Source organism: Phalacrocorax aristotelis, chromosome W (assembly GCF_949628215.1).
Source record: "Phalacrocorax aristotelis chromosome W, bGulAri2.1, whole genome shotgun sequence".
Classification (NCBI taxonomy): Eukaryota; Metazoa; Chordata; class Aves; order Suliformes; family Phalacrocoracidae; genus Phalacrocorax; species Phalacrocorax aristotelis.
In genome coordinates, this window is record NC_134310.1 from 18,420,690 (window position 1) to 18,444,679 (window position 23,990).

Sequence of the window (23,990 nt, forward strand, 5' to 3'; positions counted from 1 at the left end):
TCTTCTAACCATTACATGAATTTTGAATGAGTACTCTATAATTTATCGCATCTCAGTGTTCTTTGCCCAGTGTGAAATCTGTGTGCTGAGATGCAGGTTACCTGTTCTATCTATTCATAATTATATGGCTTTTCATTTAATTGAGTAAAATTAGTAGAAACAGTGAAAATGACACAAACTTTTTTGCAGTGTAGTTCCTAGCAGTATTCTCACTGTGAAGAGTGATAGCTCTTGTATCTATCTTGTGTGTATGTGTATATGCTTCCCAATAGCAATTCTGAAAAAATGTTGCTTTCTAATGCACTTTACCAACTGAATAAAGAAAAAAAAAAAAAAACACAACCCTTCACATTTTAAATGCTGTGGATCTCTTTATGGTGGTTGACCAGTGCTCTGATCCACTGCCTGGCTTTCAGTGTCTGAAAAATATGAAAGGAGACGACTTGGAAAAAAAACTGTCAGTGTCCAGCATCTCTTGACTTTTAACCAGATAGAGATGGTAGATGACTTCCTATTTGTGTTGAAAATCTTTTCCTTTGTAGGGACAGGAAATCCTAACTCCTAATACCTCTAAATTGCAACTCCAGACCCCTTAGAAGTAATCACAATTTATCAGCACAGTTAATTACAGTGAAACTTGCAGTGCTTGATTAAAATAATCTGTAACAGTTTTTTGAGGCCTAACGTGTGATAATATTATGTGACTGTATAGATAGGTTTATTTTCATATTTTTGCAGAAAGCTAAATAATGCTTGCCCACAGCTGTTTGTTTAAAGTAGAGAATATCAAATGTTGGGCTTATTATTGCAGTGGTAATGTTCAATGTGAAACTCGTGATGTCTGAAAGACTTGCACACTATAAAATCATAGCTGTTGAGTGTGTCAAGTTACACAGATTCTTTCATAAAGAGTAGAAGCATGAAGAACAGAGTTTAATGCTTTAATTTTAATATTTCTTTTTCCAAATGCTGACCAGACTTTAAATCCCAGCCTGAACCATCCCCAGTTCTGAGCCAGCTGACCCAGCGACAGAAACAACAAATACAGGCAGTCCCTGTTCCTCCTCCTGGGCTGGAGTCATCCTCCTCCCAGGTAAAATTCCGTGAGCCATCACCAGTAGACACCTCCACAGCTGTTAGCAAAATATTACAGCTCCCTGCTATATCTATGGATAACCAGGCAGTGACTGCCCATCAAACCCAGCAGAAACAGATAAAACCACCAAAACGGAGGATAACTCCAGCATCCAAGGTGGGTAATTGAGTAGTGGCTTGTCCTTAGTAAACATATAAACATACAAAAGCTTGTATCAAGAATAGGGTGGCCAGCAGGACTAGGAAAGTGATTGTCCCTTTGTACGCAGCACTGGTGAGGCCGCACCTCGAATGCTGGGTTCAGTTTTTGGCCCCTCAGGAGAAGAAGGACCTTGAGGTGCTGGAGTGTGTCCAGAGAAGGGCAACGGAGCTGGGGCAGGGTCTGGAGAACAAGTGTGATGGGGAGCGGCTGAGGGAACTGGGGTTGTTTAGTCTGGAGAAGAGGAGGCTGAGGGGAGACCTTATCGCTCTCTGCAACTGTCTGAAAGGAGGCTGGGGGTGGGGTGGGGGGGGGATGTTGGTCTCTTCTCCGAGGTCACTAGCGATAGAACGAGAGGAAACGGCCTCAAGCTGTGTCAGGGGAGGTTTAGATTGGATATTAGGAAAAATTTCTTCACTGAAAGGATTGCCAAGCATTGGAACAGGCTTCCCAGAGAGGTGGGGGAGTCACCATCCCTGGGGGTATTTAAAAGACATGTAGACATGGCCCTTAGGGACATGGTTTAGTGGTGGACTTGGTAGTGTTAGGTTAATGGTTGGACTCGGTGATCTTAAGGGTCTTTTCCAATTCAAATGATTCGATTCTATATATAAAGTTGTTAGGGAGAGCAAAGACCATGGTCTATTTCTTGTTTATAAAGCAGGAAATTCTAAGCTGGATAGTTTTTAGGTCCAAAATACAGTGATGTTGTCTTTTCCAAGCACGTATCTAGTTGCGTTGTGTGGGAAAACGACTGTTGCTGAGTGATCTTAGATTGACTTAGTAGCCACAAGATGAATGCTGACTGAAGGGGGATGGACACGGATGACACTGATATTCTAGAATAGTATGGCTTACTCTTTCAGCTCTAGATCAGGGCACAGAATCAATGAATTAATTTCAGGTTACAAGAATGTAGCTAATTTATGTGATGTAAACTGGGAGGTTGTCACAGATCTAGTTAGCAGCGAAGGCTGAGGCAGTAACCGAAGAAGCCTGTAGTTAAGGGAGGAGAGGGTGTCAGTTACTGATATCTTTAATACAGATAATGCATGCAAAGGAATTATGGCGCTTTTCCCCCCCCCCTCCTCCTTTAAGATTCCTGCCTCTGCAGTGGAGATGCCTGGGTCAGCGGATGTGACAGGGTTAAATGTTCAGTTTGGAGCTCTGGAGTTTGGATCAGAGCCTGCACTCCCAGAGTTTGGATCAACTTCAAGCAGTGAGAATACCAGCCAGGCGACCAACAATAGCTTGTACTCAAAATCTGTAAAGTATGCGTGAGTTCCCCTTGTGCATTCTTACGTGCCTTCTTTAAGGGGTCAAGTTTGTGCCAAAAACATGAAGGCACAGTTACCATGTAATGGGAGGGGAAAATATGATGACTTGTAAGGCTAAGTGTTTTCTGTGGATGGCATCTTAAAGGAGAAATTTATTCTCTAATGACAATCAAAATCTCCCTGGGTGGGTGGATGCGAAGCTGGTGATGACAAGAATATAAATAACCTTATAAGCAGCTACTCTTTACAGAATTGCTTTCTCATATTTAATTGTCCTGATTTTCAAATTTTGAGGGCTTGTTCCTCACAGCCTGGATTTTTCTGCTTTTGATCCAGGAGAGATGACCCTTGTACCATATATGTGTGTCAGTAGATTTGCAGCAGATTACAGATATGATCCTCCTATGGGATGAGAAAAGAAGCCAGGCTTTCAGTATGCAGAAGCTCTTACTTAAATGCTAAAATAGCCAATGATAAATGACAAAGTACCAGTAACTCATTTTTTCCTTCCTTATTCATTCAAAATTTGGCTTCAGTAAAAAGCTTCCTGAAGTTAAGTCAGAAATACTAGTAGAAATGAACTTTCACATTCGTTTCTAGGTCTATAAATTATTTAAGCTGTTTAGAAAGTAAAACACTCCTGCATGTTTTAAAGTATCTTTTCCTCTTTGCATAGTTCATTCTGTTAGACTGCTATTTTAACGTTGGAATTCTATTGTAAAAAGAGACTGGGTATTTCTCATCGTATACCAGACTTTATGGATCTAATTGTTTAAAAAAGAGAGATTATCATCATTAATTTATCCTTTGAGAAGGTGGAGATAACATGACTGAAAAGTGTTTGTGTGTAAACTCTTGTTTTGGTTGGGCTGGCAGGAGGAAGGTGAATGGTGCTTAGTGCAGCTGATGGTTTTGAAGCAGTGATTACTGGAGACCAAAGCAAAATTATATATTTTTTCATTATTAGATTTTTCTAGTATAAATAATGTAGATTTGACTACATGTTTACAGTAGTTCTAGATAACTGTATAGGAGCTGATATTTTCATGAAGGTGTTTGAGATGTCATTTACCAAGATAATAAAAAATTTTTACTTTTTCCAGTGATCCTTTGAATACCTCTTTGCCAATATCCAATACAGTAGAGGAGTCCACCTACACAACCTCTGCCATCACCTCTTCCAGTCTGACCTGCTCATCCCAGAGCACTAGCCCAATAACAACAACTTCCTCCTATGACCAGACTTCTGTGCATAGTAGAACAGCATACCAAAGCTCCATGGCTCCATCTGAATCAACCCCTGTTGCAGTTATGGTGAGTGAATTTCAAAAATAAGACCTTGAAAAAGGTGAAATATTCTTATCCATGTTAGACTTGTATTACCCTGCTACGTTAATATTTTAACCAAGCCAAGTGGTATTTTTTGATTCCCAAGTCCATCTTGGTATTTGTTTTTTCTTAGAATAATAGAATTGTTAAGGTTGGAAAGGACCTCTAGGATCATCAAGTCCAACCATCAGCCCAACACCCCCAGGCCTCCTAAACCATGTTCTGAAGTGCCATGTCTACATGTGTTTAGAACACCCCCAGGGATGGTGACTCCACCACCTCTCTGGGCAGCCTGTTCCAATGCCTGACCACTCTGTCAGTGAAGAAATTTTTCCTAATATCCAATCTAAACCTTCCCTGACACAGCTTGAGGCCATTTCCTCTCGTTCTATCGCTAGTGACCTGGGAGAAGAGACCAACACCACCTCACTACAACCTCCTTTCAGACAGTTGCAGAGAGCGATAAGGTCTCCCCTCAGCCTCCTCTTCTCCAGACTAAACAACCCCAGTTCCCTCAGCTGTTCTCCAGACCCTTCCCCAGCTTTGTTGCCCTTCTCTGGACACACTCCAGCACCTCAAGGTCCTTCTTGTCCCGAGGGTCCCAAAACTGAACACAGCATTTGAGGTGTGGCCTCACCAGGTCTGAGCACAGGGGCACCATCCCTGCCCTGCTCCTGCTGGCCACACCATTGCTGACACAAGCCCGGATGCTGTTGGCTGCCTTGGCCACCTGGGCACACTGCTGGTCATGTTCAGCCGGCTGTCAGCCAGCACCCCCAGGGCCTCCTCTGCTGGGCACTTTCCGGGCACTTTCCAGCCACTTTCCAGCTGACCTCGGCCCATCAATCCAGCCTGTCTGGATCCCTCCACAGAGCCTTCCTACCCTTGAGCAGGTCAACACTCCTGCCCAATTTCATGTCACCTGCAAACTTACTGAGGGTGCACTCGATCCCCTCATCCAGATCATTGAGAAAGATATTAAACAAGACTGGCCCCAACACTGAGCCCTGGGGAACCCCACTCGTGACCAGCCACCAACTGGATTCAGCTCCGTTCACCACAACTCTCTGGGCTTGGCCAGCCAGTGAGTTTTTTACCCAGTACACCTGTGCAAGCCATGAGCTGCCAGCTTCTCTAGGAGGATGCTGTGGGAGACAGTGTCAAAGGCTTTGCTGAAGTCCAGGTAGACAACATCCACAGCCTTTCCCTCATACACTAGGCAGGTCACCCTGTCATAGAAGGCGATCGGGTTGGTCAGGCAGGACCTGCCTTTCATGAAGCCATGCTGGCTGGGCCTGATCCCCTGGTTGTCCTGCACATGCCTGGTGAGCTTGCTCAAGATGAACCTGCTCCATAATCTTCCCTGGTACTGAGGTCAGGCTGACAGGCCTGTAGTTCCCCAGGTCCTCCTCCCAGCCCTTCTTTTCCTACTGTGTAGTCATTTTTTGTGTTTAGGATATGAGAGCCTCTGATTTTATGGGTTTTGACATAATTGCTTAAAAGTTTAATTTGCTGTTTGACCTGTTTTCTTAGTAACACTTAACATTCTAGTTGAGTTTCCTTCTCTGAAGCTTAGCTTTCAAAAAGGAATAATCTCTGTGTGTAAATATTAGTCACGGTATTTTTGCAATGACTTGACAGTTTCTATCCAAAGGTATGTTATTTATTAAATTTATATGGCACCTAGCAAATGGATCCCAAACTGTTTGTGGCCCCTCCAATATTACTCTCTTGTTGGATTTAAACAGCAGTGGGAATTTAGTTTCATGTTTTATTTTAAAAATCATAGGGAGATCTCTAATCTAGGACAGAGAGAGGATCTCTCTGGAGATACTCAAAAGCCCCTACACTCTTTGTATATGTAATGTAGGTTTGCTTTAAGATGATTTTTTAAATGTTTAAGGAACTTGTGAGAGTTTGAGTTGATTTTACTTCTGGCCTTTGTTATGTAATGGCTCAGTCACACTTGTCTTCTGCACTAGCTCGTATGTAATGGTGAGGATCAAGCATAGACTATCTACTTCTGTACTCCAGCGTTATCCAAAAAACAACTGGTGCTTCTCAAGTCTTGTCTTTCAATGGAAAAAAATTGGCATCTCTGTGTAACTTGGATAGTTAAAATTGTGAGTTGCATTGGATCAAAAGCACAACCATTTCCTATATGTTAATGCAATTCATTCTTTCATATCAGTGTGAACCTGAAGTTTGTTATATATCGTACATGGGAAGGTCTCCTGCTGCTGGGTCTAGTATGGACTGTGTATGGGATTCTGTATGTTCAGGACACCTTGCACTTGAGACAACTTTATTATGTGGTTTTGTTAAAGGCAGTAAAAAGTTAATTTTCTGCTTTTTTTTGTCTTGTAATTTAGAATAAATATAGAGTTTTGCATGAAGCATGTTCAGTGTAGATTCAGTCTGAAAATGTAATATACCTCTAAGATGATTTATTCATTTCTCCTTTGTTTACAGAACAGGCACAGTGGTGTTAGAACACAGGCAACTCTTGACAGTAAGTTTACAAAGCTTGGTTCTGCACAGGACTTTCTGATCTTTCCTTACTACTTGCTGTGCACACAACTGTAACAGTGACACCTGGTTTAAGGTTTTATATTGTTCTCGCTGGCTAATTTTTGGCTGACCCATTTGAGTTTATTTTGTACTTGCGTAGGATATACTACTTGCTTCTTGACTAAAACTGAAGTATGAATGCAGCCCTATTAAATCTACAAACCTAAGCAGTCTTAGAATTAGAGAAGCTGCTTTGCTGCTGCTTTTTTCTTTTGAATTTATCTGCCAAAAATTAATATAAAATTAAAAATAAATAAAATTAAAATTTAATATAAAATTTCTCAGCATTTCTTCCAATTCTCAGTTAGGAAGCTGTGAGTAGCATTTAGCTGTAATGAAACAAAGTCGCATTCTTTGAATGCATCTCTCACTGGGTATAGTGCTACTTATCCCGTTACAAGCCTGGGGGGAATAAGGGTGACTAACATGCTCCCTCTGCTGGGTAGTTTGCTACTTTGCAGTGGAGTAACAATAACAGTTATTGGCTCTGATACAGGCGTTAATGTTATCTTCATCTTGGCCTGTTTCTAATGTGATATTTTACTTGTAGCACCCCTACAGCTCTCTTCCTGGAGTTAAAATAATTATAGTATTCACTCTTCTGACCTTTATGTGCTGCTCTGTGGAAGTTTTTGAGGGCAGCAGTGTGAATTAACATCTCTTGGAAATCCTAACACTTCAATTTTAGGTCTATCCTCCTCTTAAACATATCTTCAGGTAGGTCATTAGTGGGGCAGCCTTTTTTTTTTTAATACTTCTGAGTAGGAAGAAGTTGAGTATTCAGACCTATAAACAGTGTTTTGTTAGTGCCAAGTTCAATTTAAATGAGCAGGAGGAAGAATGTATATGCCCAAAGAGTTGCCACTTAACATTGTTATATATAAAGACAACTTTTCAAGTGGAAAACTTTCTTACTCTTGTATATAGAATTAATTAAAAATTCATTAAATTCACTACAGGATGTGTCTTTTTGCTACAGGAAAAGATCTGATAATTCCTAAGATTTTTGTAATTATTATATAACAGCTTTATTAGTCCCTTTTCCTATTCCAGTTCTCTTTTGAGAACACTTCTGTTCTTTTCTGTATCTCAAGTACATAAACTGGAATCAGTAGTCTTCCATGTATGTCATGCATCCAAACTATTTTGACATTCTTTCTTAATAGTTGAAGGTACTGACCTTTTCCCTTCTGTATGTGCTGATAATATTCTTAGTTGTTTCTCTCTCATCTTTGCTGCTGTTGCCCTTTAATATCCAGATCTCATGCTTCCTAAACCCTTACTTCAAAGCATGGCTAGTATGTTATAATTCTGACCGTCCTACTTGTCTCCTGGTTTTCTTTGTCTTGCATATCATGTTTAGGCATCTTGTAAGGGGTCTTAATGAAGATGGTGATTCTGTCCTGATGCCGTGAAAAGCCGAAATCAGGACTCAATATTCTGAATTACTATTAAGCAGGTATTCTTTATTGCAGCGCTGGACGCACAGGGGATCACTCCTCCTCGTGTGCGTGCCCGCACAGGGTTAGTTGCATAGCTTATGCAAGCTTTACATACATATTCATTAGTTATCCAAGAAAAGATATACCTATTCACTAATGTTCTGAGAACTCATTATCATGTGCAAAGGACATTTGCACATGCCCGTTGGTGTCTCTGGGTGGTCGTCAGGGGTCTCTGGATGAAGGATCTACTCTTCCTCACTGTGTCTGCTAGTTAACTTTTGCTTTCACGCAAACTCAGGTCTGCGATCACGTATATACTGTCCTTGAGGGATGGTCTGTTCTGGTTTAGTGTTTGCTCTGCAGTTCCTTATCTTTATGGTTCTGTACCTCTGCTTTTCTAAGGTCAAACGTCGTCGTTGTAAATTTTTGTTTAGGCGCTTCTTGTCTTGAAGCCTTTCTGACTTCCCCAAAGCAACAAGTTTTAGTCACAACGGTTCTAACTCTATCAGTCCCTTGTATTGAGGACATCTACTTTTACTTCAAGAAGGGAACCCTGCTCTAAATGAATTGAGAGTTATAAATGTTAATTATTTATTTTTATATGTATCTTGTCAGGAGGTATCAGGTGATATAGTTGCCTTCTTCATAACTAGGTTTGTGTTTGTCACTTGAATTTCCTTCTCTGTTTTCAGTTATCCTCATATTTATTGCTATGGCCAAGACCTCTTGATTTCTGTTTGCATAGCACCCAATCCAGCAACCTGACTTGGGTCATTTAGCAGAAACCAAACCAATAATGTGAACAAACTGTGACACGTAACTTCCAAGCATATATCTGACTTTTGTTTGGTGACCATTCTAAGTCTTCACATGCATTGCAAGTTAGTGATGATCCACTGGGTAGTGGTCTCTGGTGTGGTATGGAAGCATGGCCCAGCAGAAGGCAAGGCTCAACTATCTTTGAGTTTTATTGGTGGGTGAGTGCCTCTAATTCTGTGTATTACCTTTGGGAGGACAAGAGAGAAGTGTAGAAACAGCTGGGAATTATGTTGGACAGTAGAGTTGTTCAGTATCTTATTACAGTATAGCGATCCTTTGGAAAGGCACACCTGTGGTAAACAATTACTACTCTGTATAGCCTAAAAAGCTATGTTAATGCTAAATGCTTTTTGTTTTCTAGGTCAAATGAAGTAAGACAATATTTGGCAACTCTTTAGCCATTAAAAGTGCTTAATGCTGTGCTCAATTGTGGCCTTTCATTGTAGCTTCTTTTATTCTACTGCATTACATATTTGACTCAGTTCTCCAAACTGGTAATTTGTATGTGCCCTTGTACTCCAGTGATCTAAGTCTCAGGCATCAAAGGCGCTGTGTAGGTTGGAATGAAGAAGCAGAGCTGTAGGTAAAAGCAGATTTGTACAGTGCCTTGAAAAGCACAAATTACTTTTGTGGAACCAAATGCCAGGAATTTTAAAATTAGGATTGACTTGCGAGTAAAAGTTATAATCCAGATAGTGGGGGGTGAAGTGCAGAAGACTAGTTTACTACACGTGTAGCGGTGAAAATTATAAATCTATTGTAGGTGAAGAGCTTAAAGGGGAAAAATGATAGTTCTGTTGTTTGAATTTTCATTAATAGCAAGATTGCTTGTTACTGTTACTGGTTCTTAATAGTCAGGTTTCTGTAAACCAAGGGGCAAATACTGTTCCTGGATCTAGGCTGATATGTCAGGTATGCTGGAATTTGTCTTTGAATGCCTCTTTTTAACTCGTTGCAGCTACTTCATCAGTTCCAGTGCCTAAGACAGAGCCTTCTCCTTTGCTACCTTCTGCTGGTTCTCTGCCTAGCGTGGTATCCACCACTGCTTCACTTCTGCCTTCAGCATCGCAGCATGCAGTGACATTGCCCAGCTTGCCTCAGTCCAGTGATTTGGCCAGCAGCTCACTTTCCCAGTTAAGCAGGTATAGTAGGAGTTGTGATAAACTGAAAGGGGTTCAATTTTGGGGAAAGGGCAAATGTAAGGGTGGTTGTGTATGGGAGCTGTCAGACACCAGGGTTCCCTTTTCTGACATTAACTAGAATTAGGAGAGATATTCAGAAGAGAACAGGACGTTTCTGGTTGCAAAGTATGAGCTCTGGGCTGCCTCTTAATGACAGAGCAGCTGCTGCCCTCAAGTTTTCATGGTATATAAACAACTTTGTTTCAAGGGGCTCTTGCTTCAATCATGCCAGCTAAATTGATTCCCCTACTTTGTTTTTCCTACTTTGTCCACAGTGCCTGCTGTTTGTTTAGTATCATATGCTTGAAATCATTCCTTAACAGCTTACTTCCTGGCTAACTTTGAAATATTGTAGTTTCATTTATAATTGTATTTCTTAAAATTAAAAAAAAATAATAATAATTCCACAGGGACAGTGTGTGTGTTTTCTTTTTCTAAGACATTTCCTTAAGACACCTCGAAATATCAGATTGGCATTCCTGGAAGTGCATTTAGTGCAAATCAGCTGTGCTATCTGTCTGACTTTTCAGTGCCTGTTACTTGAGCTTCATCCTCAGGCAGGTGACATCTGAAGCTATACTGATTGAATTATATTTTAATACTCACCTTTGTACTGTATTTGTTACTATAAGAAACTAATTTGAGCTATCACACTTTTCTTTTGTTTCACAGCTAGGACATGGTTGATTCTCTTTTAATACGCTAGTGTTTTCTGTTGAATAAAATGGTAAATGTGTCAAATAACAAGAATGACTCCATTCACATTAGAGACATCTCCCCACATTTGTTTGTTGAAAAGCTGTGTACATTGGTAGAAATTTTAGTTGGAGGATTGATGCTGTTTGACAGATACCAAGCACCATGAAAAGACGATTCCTGAATTCCAAGCATATCTGACTTGGTTTTTCTGGTGTCTCTTGTTTGTGTCTCTACCGTAGGTCAGATGGTCAATTAAGGCTTATTAGAAGAGCTGGGGAGAGTGGGCGAGGGAGTGGTTTAAAACCATATGTTGGACTGAACCATTTCTTTCCTTGCTGCCTGAAGTGGTGTCATTGTAATTCTTGCAGACAGGGAACAATTTTAAAGAGTCAAAGTAAAATTAATCTATGAAACTGCCAAGATTTATTCTGGTCCCACACCTCGAAGAGCTGCCAGAAGCATTTGCCCTTAAATTAGGGCATATAATTTAGCCTGCAGCTTTGTTATGAAAACTGCTGTATTTTCTTCTGGCTGTTTCCATAGAGAATACTAAAATATTAGTTATAGTTAGGATCTCTCTCTTGCTTCTGATTTCACATGAGGAAGGGCTTTTTGAGCACCAAACCATATGTATTTTTATGGCTTTTTGTTTGCCTTTGTTCAATGTTCATTCTGTTTATTCCATACTGTACTGTAAGCTATGTTCTTGACCTCGAATGTAAAGTATAACTTTTATCAGTGTAAATGTTTAAGAACCAGTTTCAGTCACCTTTCAGGGACACATTACATCTTTGGATTACAGATAAATGTCGGTGTTGCTGTTACTGCCAAAAGTTCACAGGCCTGGTCAGCTAGGGAAAAAAGATGGTGCTAAAGCAGAGTTGCTTCCTAAAATAAAGTTATCTGCAGATGTTTTTCATCAGGGGATTCTTTATTTTCATATTTTACAGTGTATGTATAAAACTGAACTGATAGTTCTGATTCATCTTTTCAAAGAGGAAATGGCTTTTGGTGGGGTATAGTGGTATGAACCAGCCTTGATTAAATTGCTAGATTCTGTAGTAGTATGGCTAATTTGGGGGATTTCACAGAATGCTCTTCATTTGCTGGCTTTTTTTTGAACCCTGTCTTTTAAGAGTGTGTTGGGGCTTTTGGCAGTTATTGGGCAAATACCCTGCAGTTCTAATTGGTTGAACTAATGTTATGCAGGTTATGTACGAAATACCATAGTGAGTCAAACCAAAGCATTGCCTCATCTAATTAATACCTGTGCCCTGTGTCAGGTAGCGGCAGTTGCTCAGGGAAAGAATGAGAAATAAGCCATGTGTTGTGTGAACCTTCTGGTTTTGGACTTCACATGTCTTGCAGTCATTGCTACGTAATTCCTGAAGCAGCTATTGTTTTTGTAAAAATATAGTAAATTGATAAATACAAATGAATGGTATTTTAGATGTTTCTTGTTAGTAATAGTTGTGTGTCTACTTCAATTTTTTTTCATTAAATGGTAGTAGGATATTAATTAAAGGAAAAAATTTCTGTAGAGGTGTGTGTACACATACCCCTACAGAAATTTTTTCCTTTAATATCTTACTCTGTGTGTATACACATACCTACAATTTTTATTCTTTAACTAATATCCTACTACCTCCTCTGTGTTTGTGTGTGTATATATGTGTGTGTATAGATACATATATATTAAAATTATTATAGGAAAAATTAATTTTATTCTTTGCAATTTATTTCTAGCTCCCTTTCCAATCATCAGAGCAGCCTCTCCCCTGCCTCAGTGTTGTCTTCAAGCACATCACATGCAGTAAGTCTTATTTGCATTTCAACAGATGTTCGGCATATAGTCAGTTTATCTGATGATTAAGACCCTCTCTTAAAGTTCATTGTGTCCCAGTATATTAACAACCAAAAGAAGAGCCTTATTTCAGGGAAGAAGGGCTGCCAGCCTTCTAGGAGTAAAAAAGTCTTTACCACTTGTGATTTGTACTAGATCAGGAATAGCTATTACAGAGACTTGCCAGTCACACAACTGTAAGGAAATTTTTGTGCCAGCAAGGGGGGATGGAATAAAGAATGAATTTCTTGTAAAAAAAATTATTTAAATGAAAAAATCTGTCTGAAATTGCGCCAAAATGTGGACTGTTAGCAGTCTCCACTGGAGAGGTTAGCTGGCAAAATGCAGGTGATGGAATGATACATGTCATGACAAATGCCTCATGACAACAGATGATTTTAGAGTTTACCATGTGATATTGTTGTCACCTGTGTATTTAATGCATTTGAGATAACAAGGCAAATGGTATTGAACGCAGTGCTCTAGATGAGGTTGCACAAATGAAAGACACACTGCCTTGTTTTGTGACAGGGTACTTCTGTACAGTCCCAGTTGGGGTGTGCAGATAGGTTACTGCTTTTTCTTTATGCCTGTATTTTGATTTGTAATGCTCCATCCCTACTGAATACATAACTTAAAAATTCATACTTATCCAAATGTCCTCCTTCTCTGTTGTCAGAGTTGTTTTGGCTTCTGTGTGTTGATGACACTGTTTTGCAATTGTGATCAGCTTACAGCTAAGGCACTGTATTGTGCTGGATTCAAACCAGAAACTCCTTTATCCTCGTGTTTCCGTAATACATCTGGTCTGTGGTTCAGTTTACCACATTGACTCTGTGGGGCACTGCAGTTTTAAACTTTTAAATTCCACAAGTGCATTGAGGAAATCATGATAGCAGTGTCCTATATTTTGAAAACAAATACTGTCTTTTGGAAGAATATAGGAGTTTATTTAACATCACAAGTACTAGCTTAAAGGAGCATACAAGCAAAGGGCAAGAAATAATGGTGGAGTGACATTTGAGTTACTGTGATATAATTATATGATGATATAGTGGTTTGAATTTAACTCGTGTAATAATTTTCTTTGAATACTTAAAAATCACAAGCATGCAACTTAGTTGCTTGCTTGATACATAGATAATGCCTATCTTTTTCTTTTGCATGTGCTGCTGTTACTTAAGAGATTGTCATTTTTTGGTTTTGTTTTCTTTTTTCTCCCCAGCATCTTCCACTGTGGTTTATTTGCTCTGTGTTCCTCATTCTTTTTGTCTCCTTTCTAGCACACTAGTGTTGAGAACACAACTTCGCTCCAGCCCTCAACCTTTTCAACTGTTTCAACCTCAGCCACTAGCACCACCTCTTCAGTTGTCAGCATGGCAAGCAGTATGAACACTACAAACAGCCTTGGCCTGAGTGTTACCAGTGTGTCTATACCAGCTGCTACCACACGGGCAGCTCCCTTAGTGTCTTCAGGTTTGCAATATTAATGGATCATGTGGATAGATGAAGGACTTCAATCAGCAGGGCTGTCAGTTGAGCATCTCACCAGCCATAACTACACTAAGAAATCCACACTAGCGTTTTCAGCACGCTTTATTTGCTGGCTTATAAAGTTGCCTGGTTTTGTGTATTTGAAATATTTGAATATTTGTTAGGGTGTTATGTGGCATTTATATAGCACATTCCATCCCCAAAGAGCTTTGTAAATAGTCACCAGAGCAGTTCTGAGTTTAGAAGTTTGGGGCTAGGAGATTTGCCCAGTTTGTATTCCAGGTTGTGATCAGCTCTTGGCTGTGAGTTCACATTAGCTTTAATTTCAGTCTTCTCTGTGACTTGAATTCATTTGGTAGTATCAAAATATACTGCAGTGTCCTCATTATCATATGCCACATCTACAGAAAGGAAAAAAAAGTGTCTGATATCTGGGTCATTCTGCAGCAAATAGCACTTCAGAAAAAGGGTCCACAGAGAGAGAAGGTGAGGAGGCTTCTTGCACTGAAGTAGAAGCAATGCTAAATTCTGTCTTGCTTCTCTAATCGACCTGAACTGCTAAAAGGAAATCCTATGGAGGGAAGTGAATGATTTAAATATTAAGATCAAACTCACTTATAGAAGGATTTCTCATTCCAATACCTTGTAAATGAAGTATCTGATGACCAGCCAAAGTGCCTTGTTTTTTGTGGGTTTTTTTGTTTTTAAACTCTTCTGCTTCCTAGCACTGCTTTATGGAGGCAACTGAAACTCTTTCAGTTGTCTTCTCTTTGCTATTCCCAGCTGCAATAAGTCACCCACAAAAAGTATGCTGGCAACATTTAGTGCTTTCGAGTCTATTGCTGGTGATAAGGGGGAATGTGTTGACAGAACAGAAAATGAAAGGAGAGAATTTGCTCTCTTAGATTGAGAAAAATGTCTAAATATTGCCTTCAGGAGAGGACTGAGGAAAGGAGAAGTTCCTATAATTCTTGTAATCCTCTTGGACAAAGTAAATGACAAAATCAGACTGTTCTCTGATGGGACTGTTTTCAGTCTTAAGTAGCCCGTGTTTTCCTTCCTTGAGGTATGGTTAAACTCTTCAGGCTATTTTGAGCATTTTCATCAACCAGCACAAAATTCTTCTGCGTAGTTCTGTTCTTGACAAGCTATGGCAGTGCAGCTGTCAGGGCTTGCAAGCTATCTTGTCTCAATGTTGAAGCCTTTTCTTTTCTAAAGGCTTGTTAAAGTGTCTGTATTTTTTTATTCTACAGGCAAAGCTCCCCCAAACCTGCCCCAAGGTGTACCACCCTTGTTGCATAACCAGTATATTGTGGGACCTGGAGGACTTCTGCCTGCCTACCCAGTAAGCAATTTAATTGTTGCTGTCCTTGATTGCTTAACCATTGGTGCAAGTGGGCCCTCCAGACCTGCTGCTGTCTATGCCAAGGCATTTCTGTTGGCACATGTTGCACCTGGAATTCTTGTTCCAAATGCTGAAGAATATGTGAAATGTATTCAGTGAGGGTTTACTGTTGATAGTAAACTGCAGAACTGTTGGTACAGACCTGATGTGGCTGCTGTTGAAGCTAAACATGCATGTTGCTATGGTCTTCAGTGGTATCAGGTTTTAGGCCCTTTGAGTAAAATTAGACTAATTCAGGTTTGTGTTGCTGGAATAGATTTACTATAGTAATGGTTGAAATGTGCCATGTGTCCTGTCTGTCATACTTTGAAAGACTGCACATAGCTTTTTTGTGTCCAACCAGGATCAGCATATTTTTGGTTATCTATTTTTTTAATCAGAAACTTTATTCTGATCATTTTTCTGTATCACGCTGAATGCGAGGGGATACCATAGACTGCTTTGTGGTCTAGTCATTAAACCTTAAATCCTTCTATTCTCAGAAGTAATGATTGAAGCAAAGAAGGCTGTTGCTCTTACTCCCAAATCTGAATGCCCTGTAGATTTTTCACAAGTTGATAAATAGTGCATCTGTGAAAACAGTATTGAAGATGGGACAGTGATACTCTCCTCGGGGGGCTGCTGTCAACAAGAAACATTGACCAGCTATTCTAAGCTTAGGTCTACTAGCCTTAAAATGCTACAGTGTACCATGATAGCACAATGTGATGTATAGCTGTACACTTTCAAAATAGACTGGGCCTAGGTCAAACTCTGTTTAAAGTGTCAGAGAAAAGTATTATAATGATATTTTATTTTTATCTGACTTTAAGCAGATTTATGGTTATGATGATCTCCAAATGCTTCAGTCCAGGCTGCCAATGGTAAGTAAATGGCTTGGTTTGTTTAATTTTAAGCAAGTTATCTTCAGTGTGTTGATCATTTGTGCAACACAAATTGGTTCACTTGATGGTGATTAAGAGCTTGTCCTTATGTTCTGTATTCTGCTTTTTTAAATATCCACAGTTTCTCTAGGTGGTGTAAATTGATGTAGAGCAACTGTTGCATCATGCATTCGTCCACCTGCAAATCCTGTAAATAGAAGCGTGTCCTGTGCTTTTGAGTGGAGAAATTTTTAATTTTTGTAGCAACAGTATGACATCTTGTCAAGTCTACTTGAAATGTGAGCATGAATGTTTTCTTTTACCAAGAGGTAGGGTTTGAACAGCAAGTACACAAATTGGCAGCTGGTAGGTGCATCTGACAGATTTTGGAGGCACTCATAGGTGGAGATCTTCGTGTATGCATCATGGCAACAAATGCAGGTGAGCTGCAGGAGGGGAGAGTATACGAAGTTTTCCTTACCTGGATCCAGAATGTAAATGGCATGTGAGAGAAGCTGAGAGTTAGATTCACAAAGAGCCTCAGCCTAGATTGTGGAAAGGTAAAGAATTTTGTTTTCAGAAAACTAGGTTAAGGAACGTGGAGAGAAAGTTTGGTAGTGTATAACTAAGAAAAGTCACAGAATTAAGTGATGCAGTATATCCATAGAGGCAGAAATGGAGCAATTAGCAGTGATGTGGAAAAGAAGTATCACTGGATGAATGCCATAGTTAAAGGTCCAAGTCAGTACCAGGTCTTCCATGGGGACAGCCAGAGTCAGATAGTCAATGGTGAATACAGGGGTGTCCCAGACAAAACCTGCTGCAAATCCTGAATTAAACAAAGTTGAGTGCATTAATGAACTTGTCAAAAGCACTGATTGCTATCCTCTGCTACTCTTCCATGTGGGCACATGTGACGCTGCAAGCCAGAGCCTGGGCAGAACTAAGGAAGACTATAAAGCCCTGGGAAAGCAAGTGAAAAATATTGGTGCCCAAGTCGTCATCTCCTCCATACTACCTGTTGGAGAAAAATGGGTGACTAGAAATAGGTGAATAATACAAATCAACTCCTGGTTATGTGGCTGGTGTCAACATGAGGGTTTCGGCTTTTATGACAATGGGCTGTTCCTCAGCAACCGTAGACTGCTAGGGAGGGATGGATTCCACCTGTCTGGAAGGGGCAAGGGAATCTTTGGCAGCAGGCTGGCCAACTTGGTGAGGAGGGCTTTTTAAACTGTGGGACTTGGGGGGTGGGGGCCAAAGTGGCAATGCTAATGCCATCACATCCGATGGGGGAATAAACCAGGCCAACCAGAGCAGCAACAAAGGTGCTGTAGCAGCCTCATGTGATGCCATCCAGGAGACCAACCACCTCAATGGAGCAGAGTCTGGATGGAGGCCTGTCACTAGTGGTGTTCCCCAGGGGTCTGTGCTGGGTCCAGTCCTGTTCAGCATATTCATCAATGACCTGGACGAAAGGGACAGAGTGTACCCTCAGCAAGTTCACTGATGGTCCCAAGCTGGGAGGAGTGGCTGATACACCAGAAGGCTGTGCTGCCATGCAACAAGACCTGGACAGGCTGGAGAGCTGGGCCGAGGGGAACCTCATGAAATTCAACAAGGACAAGTGCAAGGTCCTGCACCTGGGGAGGAACAACCCCACGCACCAGTACAGGTTGGCAGCTGACCTACTGGAAAGTGGCTCTGTTGAGGAGGACCTGGGAGTGCTGGTGGACAGCAAATGACTGAGCCAGCAATGTGCCCTTGTGGCCAAGAAGGCCAGCGGTGTCCTGGGCTGCGTTAAAAGGAGTATGGCCAGCAGGTTGAGGGAGGTTATCCTCCCCCTCTACTGTGCTCTAGTGAGACCACATTTGGAGTATTGTGTCCAGTTTTGGGCCCCCCCCAGTTTAAGAAGGATGTGGAACTTGTCGAGCAAGTCCAGCGGACAGCTACCAAGATGATCCGGGGACTGGAGCATCTCCCTTATGAGGAAAGGCTGAGAGGCCTGGGTTTGTTCAGCCTGGAGAAGCCTGAGGGGGAATTTCATAAATACCTATAAATATCTAAAGGGTGGGTGTCAGGACGATGGGACTAGGCTCTTTTCATTAGTGCCCAATGACAGGCCAAGGGGCAACGGGCACAAGTTGGAACATGGGATGTTCCACTTAAATATGAGAAAACACTCCTTTCCTGTTTGGGTGCCAGAGCAGTGGTGCAGGCTGCCCAGGGAGGTTATGGAGTCTCCTTCCCTGGAGACATTCAAAACCCACCTGGACGCAGTCCTGTGCCCCCTGCTCTGGGTGTCCCTGCTTAAGCAGGGGGGTTGGACAAGATGACCTCCAGAGGTCCCTTCTACCCCCTACCATCCTGTGATTTTTAACTACCCAATGAAGGCATGGTCCTTGGAAGAATTGTTGACTGAAATGAATGGTATTTTTTTTTCAGAGCAGCAAAATGATAAAATATTTGCAGTTCTGGGGCCAGGAGAGACATGGTTATGTTGGTTGGAGTGCTGTTCAACATTTATCAGCCTACATTTCCTATCTGTTCACTCAGTTTTTTTGTTGCGCTCTGAGCAGGAGTGCTTTTTCCACGTAGCTGTACGATGGGGCCATGCAGTGGCTGGAGCAGAGCATGTATCTTGGTGGAGAAGTTGGGTTCTGAGGGGCCAGGAGCTGAGAATTATTGATGTTATTTACAGCGTGACAGTTATGACAGAAAATGGAGAAAAAAATGAATGGGTAATACTTAATCTAAAATAAATACAGTAAAGCATTTGGAGAAAAAAAATTATTAACCTGTCCATTCAGTCCAAGAGTAGGGCTGAACAAGAGAAAATGTAAGGATTCATACCTTGTTTGTGTTGCCCTGGAATAGTTTTGTGCTACAAGGTGTTTTCAAGCAGCACAGCAAGAGAATTGTGAAAAATGCCTGAAGTGGCAAGAGTAGCTGAACTCAGCCTTATCGAAGTGATCTCTGCCGTGCCTCTCCTTCATTAGCCAGACTAAACTGGGATGAAAGATGGAAAAATGTTTGAGATAAGGACCGAAGAGATGATTCTGATGATGATGGCTAAACCCTGGCAGAGGTTTTCCAAAGAGGCTGAGGAAAGTCCATCCTTGGGGAGGTGCCAAAGAGAAGAGTGGGCATGGGATCTGCAGAACCCTGTTTGGAACAGGAATTGGAATAGGTGTTGAGTGGAGGTTGCTTCTTCCCCACCCCAAAGGCTTATTCCTGTACTTCTGAGACAAGAGGCACTGGCAAGCTTTTTGCAACAATTCTTTATTTTCTGTCGAATAAATAGGTGAATTAATAGATAAAAAACATTGTCAAATTAAATGGAATAAGTTATATAAATAGACAAGCACTCAGTGGAGGCTCAGGGTCCAGGGCCATTCTTGCAGTGGCTCTTGCCATGGGTTAGGGGAGGTGGGAGGACAGAGGTGGGGATGGGGCAGTTGTCCAGAAGTGGTGGTGATGGTGGCATGGGTGGGGCCATGCAGGTTGGTTGGGATCATTGGGCTAACTGCACATGGTGTGGGTGAGGTTGTGGAGGTGATGTAAGCAGGCATGAGTGTTGAAGTGGATGTGGTCCCAGGCACAGGGGCTGTGGTTGTGGGTGTAGAGGAAGTCCTGGATGTGCCTGAAGTACTTGATGTTGAGCAGCAGGTTGTCAGGGCCCTTGGCCTTCAAAGAGCATGCTGTTGGCTGGCATGCATTGATTGAGCTGCTGGATATGTTGCTGAGGAGGTGGTGCTGTGCCTGGGCGTCCCAGTGGTGAGGGGTGGTGAAGAGGGTGCTGGAGGATGTGGAGGGCAGTGGCAGCTTACTGTGGGTGGTTGGTGTGGAGGGGAAGATGTTGGGGAAGGGGAAGGGTGGGTGCTGGTGGTGGCAGATCTGTGGCAGGCTGGGAGCCATGGCCTGGAGGAGCTGGAGGCTGTCCCAGAGGAATGTGGCATCATGGGGATGCAGGTGGTGGCAGGCAAGGGCAGTGGTGAGAGCTGGCAGGGGAGGAGCAGGAGTGCCCAGGCACTGTGCTGCAGGTGGAGCTGTGGGGTTGTGAGCGCAGCCATGGTGGGGCTGTGGGTGGTGCTAGGCAGGAGCCTGGTCAGGCTTGGTGGTGGTGTGGGTGGGTGCTGCTGGGTGGCCGGCTTTATGTGGTGCTGCAGCTTTCCTTTCATCGTCTAGACAGAATCTCCATTTCTGTTTTCAGTTTTGCTTTCCGTTTACTTTCTCCTGAGGGCTTTTGTTGTGCTTGTCAAAATGTGAGCAGGAGGTGGCCATAGGGAAGGGGAGCTGGTTCTTTCCCAGGGCCACTGCCGGGGTGCGGGGGGAGTCTGTCTCCTGTGCTGTTATGGTTCAGTGGGGGATGGAAGTGTGGCAGCAGCAGAGGCTTTTGGGGCAGCTATGCTGGGGATGTGTTTCAGGGTTTCCTTTTTGTCTCTTTTGTGAGTTTCCTTGCTTGGTTTTTATTTTCAAGTTTCTCTGCCTACCAACATCTATTTTTCTTACTTCATGCTCTGATATTATTTGTATGCATGAGTTAATGCGTGTTTTTCTTTATTTCTTATTGACAAATATTTTTAGTTTGTCAGTCTTTTGGGTTTGTTTTTTTTCCTTTCTCTACAGTATCTGCAGCTTTGCTGGATCTCTCTGCAAATATATTGCAGAATATTTTTGGGGCCATCTGTCATCCCCCTTGCCCCCTGAGTTATTTGTCCTCAGTGTGTTGATATTTATAAATAAATGCATAAATGTCATGAAGGATTACTCATCAACTATTCATGCAATAATTGATTGTGATTTCTAGATTTTTGTTTTCTTATTGTGTTTTGAATTTGTTGTAGAAATTAGGCAACGTTAGGTGTGCGGGAAGCAGGAACTGGTGGGAATATTTGTGCTGGCCTGTTTACATCTAGAAAGTGAAAATGGGCAGAGTCCCAAGTGCAAGTCATTACTGCTTCCTGGGAAGCTTCCAGCAGTGAGAGGTATTGGTGGCTGCTGATACAGTGAGAACAGGGGTTTCCCCGAGTTTTGGGAGGATTTCTTTTTTAATCTAACTCAGTTTCGTAATGTGTGTGTTGATGCTGTAAATTCTCACTGTGTTGTAAGGCTTTTTGTTGGTTTTGGTGGGTTTTTTTGTGGTGTGTTTTTTGTTTGTTTGTTTTGGGGGGTGGTGGTGTATTGGGATATGCTGTCTTTTCTGTTAGTCTGTTGCAGGCTGCCTGCGTAGTAGAGATCTTACCACTCACACCAGCTAAGACATTTGTATCTAGTGAACTGCTTGATGAAGCTTAAATGTATTATGTCAGATCACTTATCATTTTTTAGTCCTTTTCTGTCTCACCTTTTGAGTCTATTCCTGGTATTTCAGTTTTGACTTTAGGTACCTTCTATTGCATGCCTTCTGTATGTCAGGAAATACCTGTGTTGGAAGAGCAGAGTATTTCCTCTGGTGTTTTCCTATGGGTGGGCATGAAGTGCAAAGATAACTGGCTTGCACTCATATTTTCTAATGATTTTTGTTTTGAATGTCTGTATGCACAGGCATGTGGGATAGGGATATGCAGTGCTGATGTGGTTTTCTTCCACCTGAGGGGCAGTGGGAATAATTGCAATTCTTAGACCCTGTTCTCATGTGGATTTGGTTATATTTTGTCTGTTTTATATAGGGGAAAATGTTAGTGTATCAGTTCCAGTTCATATCCACCAAGTCCTGTTCAGATCTCTTCTCCAAATCTGCTTTTTGTGTCATTTTCCTCAGAAGGAGACAGGAGCTCTGCTTTTGAGTAACCTGCAAAGACTTTTAATAGGAACTTGGTTGTCTTTTAAGTGATTCATGCTGAAGTTGATGAGGTAGAATTATCTGGGAAGGAAAGGATGATGAAATATGCCTGCAATATTAAATCTTTGCTGGATGATTTCGTGTTAGTTGAGGATTGGGTGTAGGAGACAGGGGTGATGCACAGAAATGCAGCAAGGTAGAAGGTGCTGTCAACTCTGAAAAAGCATTTGAGATGCTGGGGAATTTGCAGAGGCAGGTATGAAGACAAAGGATGCTTTTTCCAGTGTTGAAGACTGTGGAAATGGATATGTTAGTGGTTAAAGCATTAACTCTTGATGGATTGGAGGTGGTGAGGAGTAAACCATGAGAATTAGGAGGAAAAGTGTTTAGTAGAGTACCAGCCCCACATCTGGAGTTCACCCAGAGAGGGAAGGGCAAACTTTTCTCTCTTTCTTCCAAACTGAAGACAAAGTGCTGCTTTGGTTTTGCTGACACATCCTGTCATCTCGAAGTGCAAGATTTCTAGGGTGAGGACTGTCTTAAATTCTTGCAGAGGACCTGGAAGAATAACCTAAGGCAGTGGTTTCCACCTTCTTTGATCACACACCCCATCAATAAAAAATTTGTGAGCACTTGCTCCCAATATATTTTTATTTATAAATTATATACATATACTACTGTACTAATGTGTGTTAAACATACAGAAAAATAAAAATTAAAAAAGGATGAGAGAAAGGTTAAACAAACACTATTTATATTTTTAAAATTTAATTTATCAATGGTACCAAAACACTTTCTTCATGCACCCCAATGGATTGTTTTGCACACCCTACTTTACAGAAGACCTCAGGATCAGTAGTCTCCAATGTAGTTTAAATAAATTTTCCAGTCATTAGGTGGTTACTCTTTCTCCAGTTTTTTTAAAGTTTGTGCCGTTTTCCTAGCTAATGTTTTTACTTTTAGAAAACAGCATGGTACAAGGGTAAAATCTCTAGACTACATCCATGTTGCGATTATGGTCCTGGCCTGACCCCCCAGGTCTTTGGCCCCTGATAGTCTGTTGCTCTTTGAGGTGCAGTCTCACTGGAATATGATAGCTCAGAGCTGAGGGTTGGGAAGGGAAAGCATTTAGCTGTTGCCTTTAACTTACCATTAAGAGATTAAGTATTTGTATAGGATATTAAAAATGTCTATAAAATAGGTTTATTTTGAAGTTGAGGATCCAGGTAAATCTTCAGCTCCTCTGTAAGTGATAAGGTCAGCTTCTGCCCAAACTTTTAGTTCTTGTTTTTTTAAATTTTCTTATGTGTATAATACAGGGTTCATAAGAGCTGTCCAGCTCTGTTACAGTTTCAACTATTAATAAATGCTGTTGTCCCTTTCTAAGGATTACTATGGAATTACATTTTCTGCTCCTGCAACCTTAACAGGCAGAGATGGCAGCCTTGCTAACAACCCATACTCAGGTGAGTGCTGTTTAAAGACAAGGATGGTAAGTGAGATGTGCTAGTTTCTAAATGCAGGTCATCCTGCCACTGCTGAAAGAGCAGTCAATTTTCCCCTTCTGTAAGCAGTTAAACCCATCAGTCCAAACTAGTCAAACAAAAGCGAGCATATCTCTCTCAGTCCTGACATTGATTTCTCCCCCCCCCCCATGGTTTTGGTCAATAATTCATACATGGTGACTTCTGGGAATAAGTTGGATAGCCTTTGAGAATAAGTGCCACATTGTTACAAACGGCAGTATCATCTAGTGCTCTTCCCAAGCACATACAGGTGCTTGAAAAATATTCCATAGCTTAATCATTCTTCTTAAAATTCAACTGGCTTGCTTGCCTTTTTTGGCACTGGGGTAGACACCACCACCCTACCCCTCGCCAGCAGCTCCTCATACTTTGTTACTGCTATTTTAGCACTTGTATGTTCTCAGCAGGAGCTGCATCTAGCAGCCTTTCCCTCACTCTCCCCAAATCTAATAGACTTAA

The 23,990-nt window shown here is 41.5% G+C and overlaps 1 protein-coding gene, 1 non-coding gene and 1 pseudogene across 17 annotated transcripts in view; 2 read left to right on the forward strand and 1 right to left on the reverse strand.

Annotated features, from left to right (window-relative positions):
* LOC142049270 (ubiquitin-associated protein 2-like) overlaps positions 1–23,990 on the forward strand; it is a 98,451-nt gene that overhangs the window by 66,288 nt on the left and 8,173 nt on the right. For 8 of the 16 annotated variants that reach the window (XM_075076781.1, XM_075076786.1, XM_075076794.1 and 5 more), the window contains 10 exons: positions 978–1,252; positions 2,393–2,571; positions 3,675–3,885; positions 6,373–6,412; positions 9,694–9,877; positions 12,362–12,428; positions 13,742–13,934; positions 15,206–15,297; positions 16,170–16,220; positions 23,393–23,471. In XM_075076781.1, the coding sequence (XP_074932882.1) occupies positions 978–1,252; positions 2,393–2,571; positions 3,675–3,885; positions 6,373–6,412; positions 9,694–9,877; positions 12,362–12,428; positions 13,742–13,934; positions 15,206–15,297; positions 16,170–16,220; positions 23,393–23,471 (1,371 nt within the window). Of the gene's footprint in view, positions 1–977; positions 1,253–2,392; positions 2,572–3,674; positions 3,886–6,372; positions 6,413–9,693; positions 9,878–12,361; positions 12,429–13,741; positions 13,935–15,205; positions 15,298–16,169; positions 16,221–23,392; positions 23,472–23,990 lie in introns of those variants that run through there. The other 8 variants (XM_075076785.1, XM_075076789.1, XM_075076790.1 and 5 more) reach the window with 4 other exon arrangements.
* On the forward strand, positions 1,985–2,070 carry LOC142049921 (small nucleolar RNA SNORD121A). The gene has a single exon (XR_012657862.1). It is a non-coding gene; the product is annotated as a small nucleolar RNA SNORD121A (small nucleolar RNA).
* Positions 19,743–20,565, reverse strand: LOC142049671 (interferon-like; annotated as a pseudogene).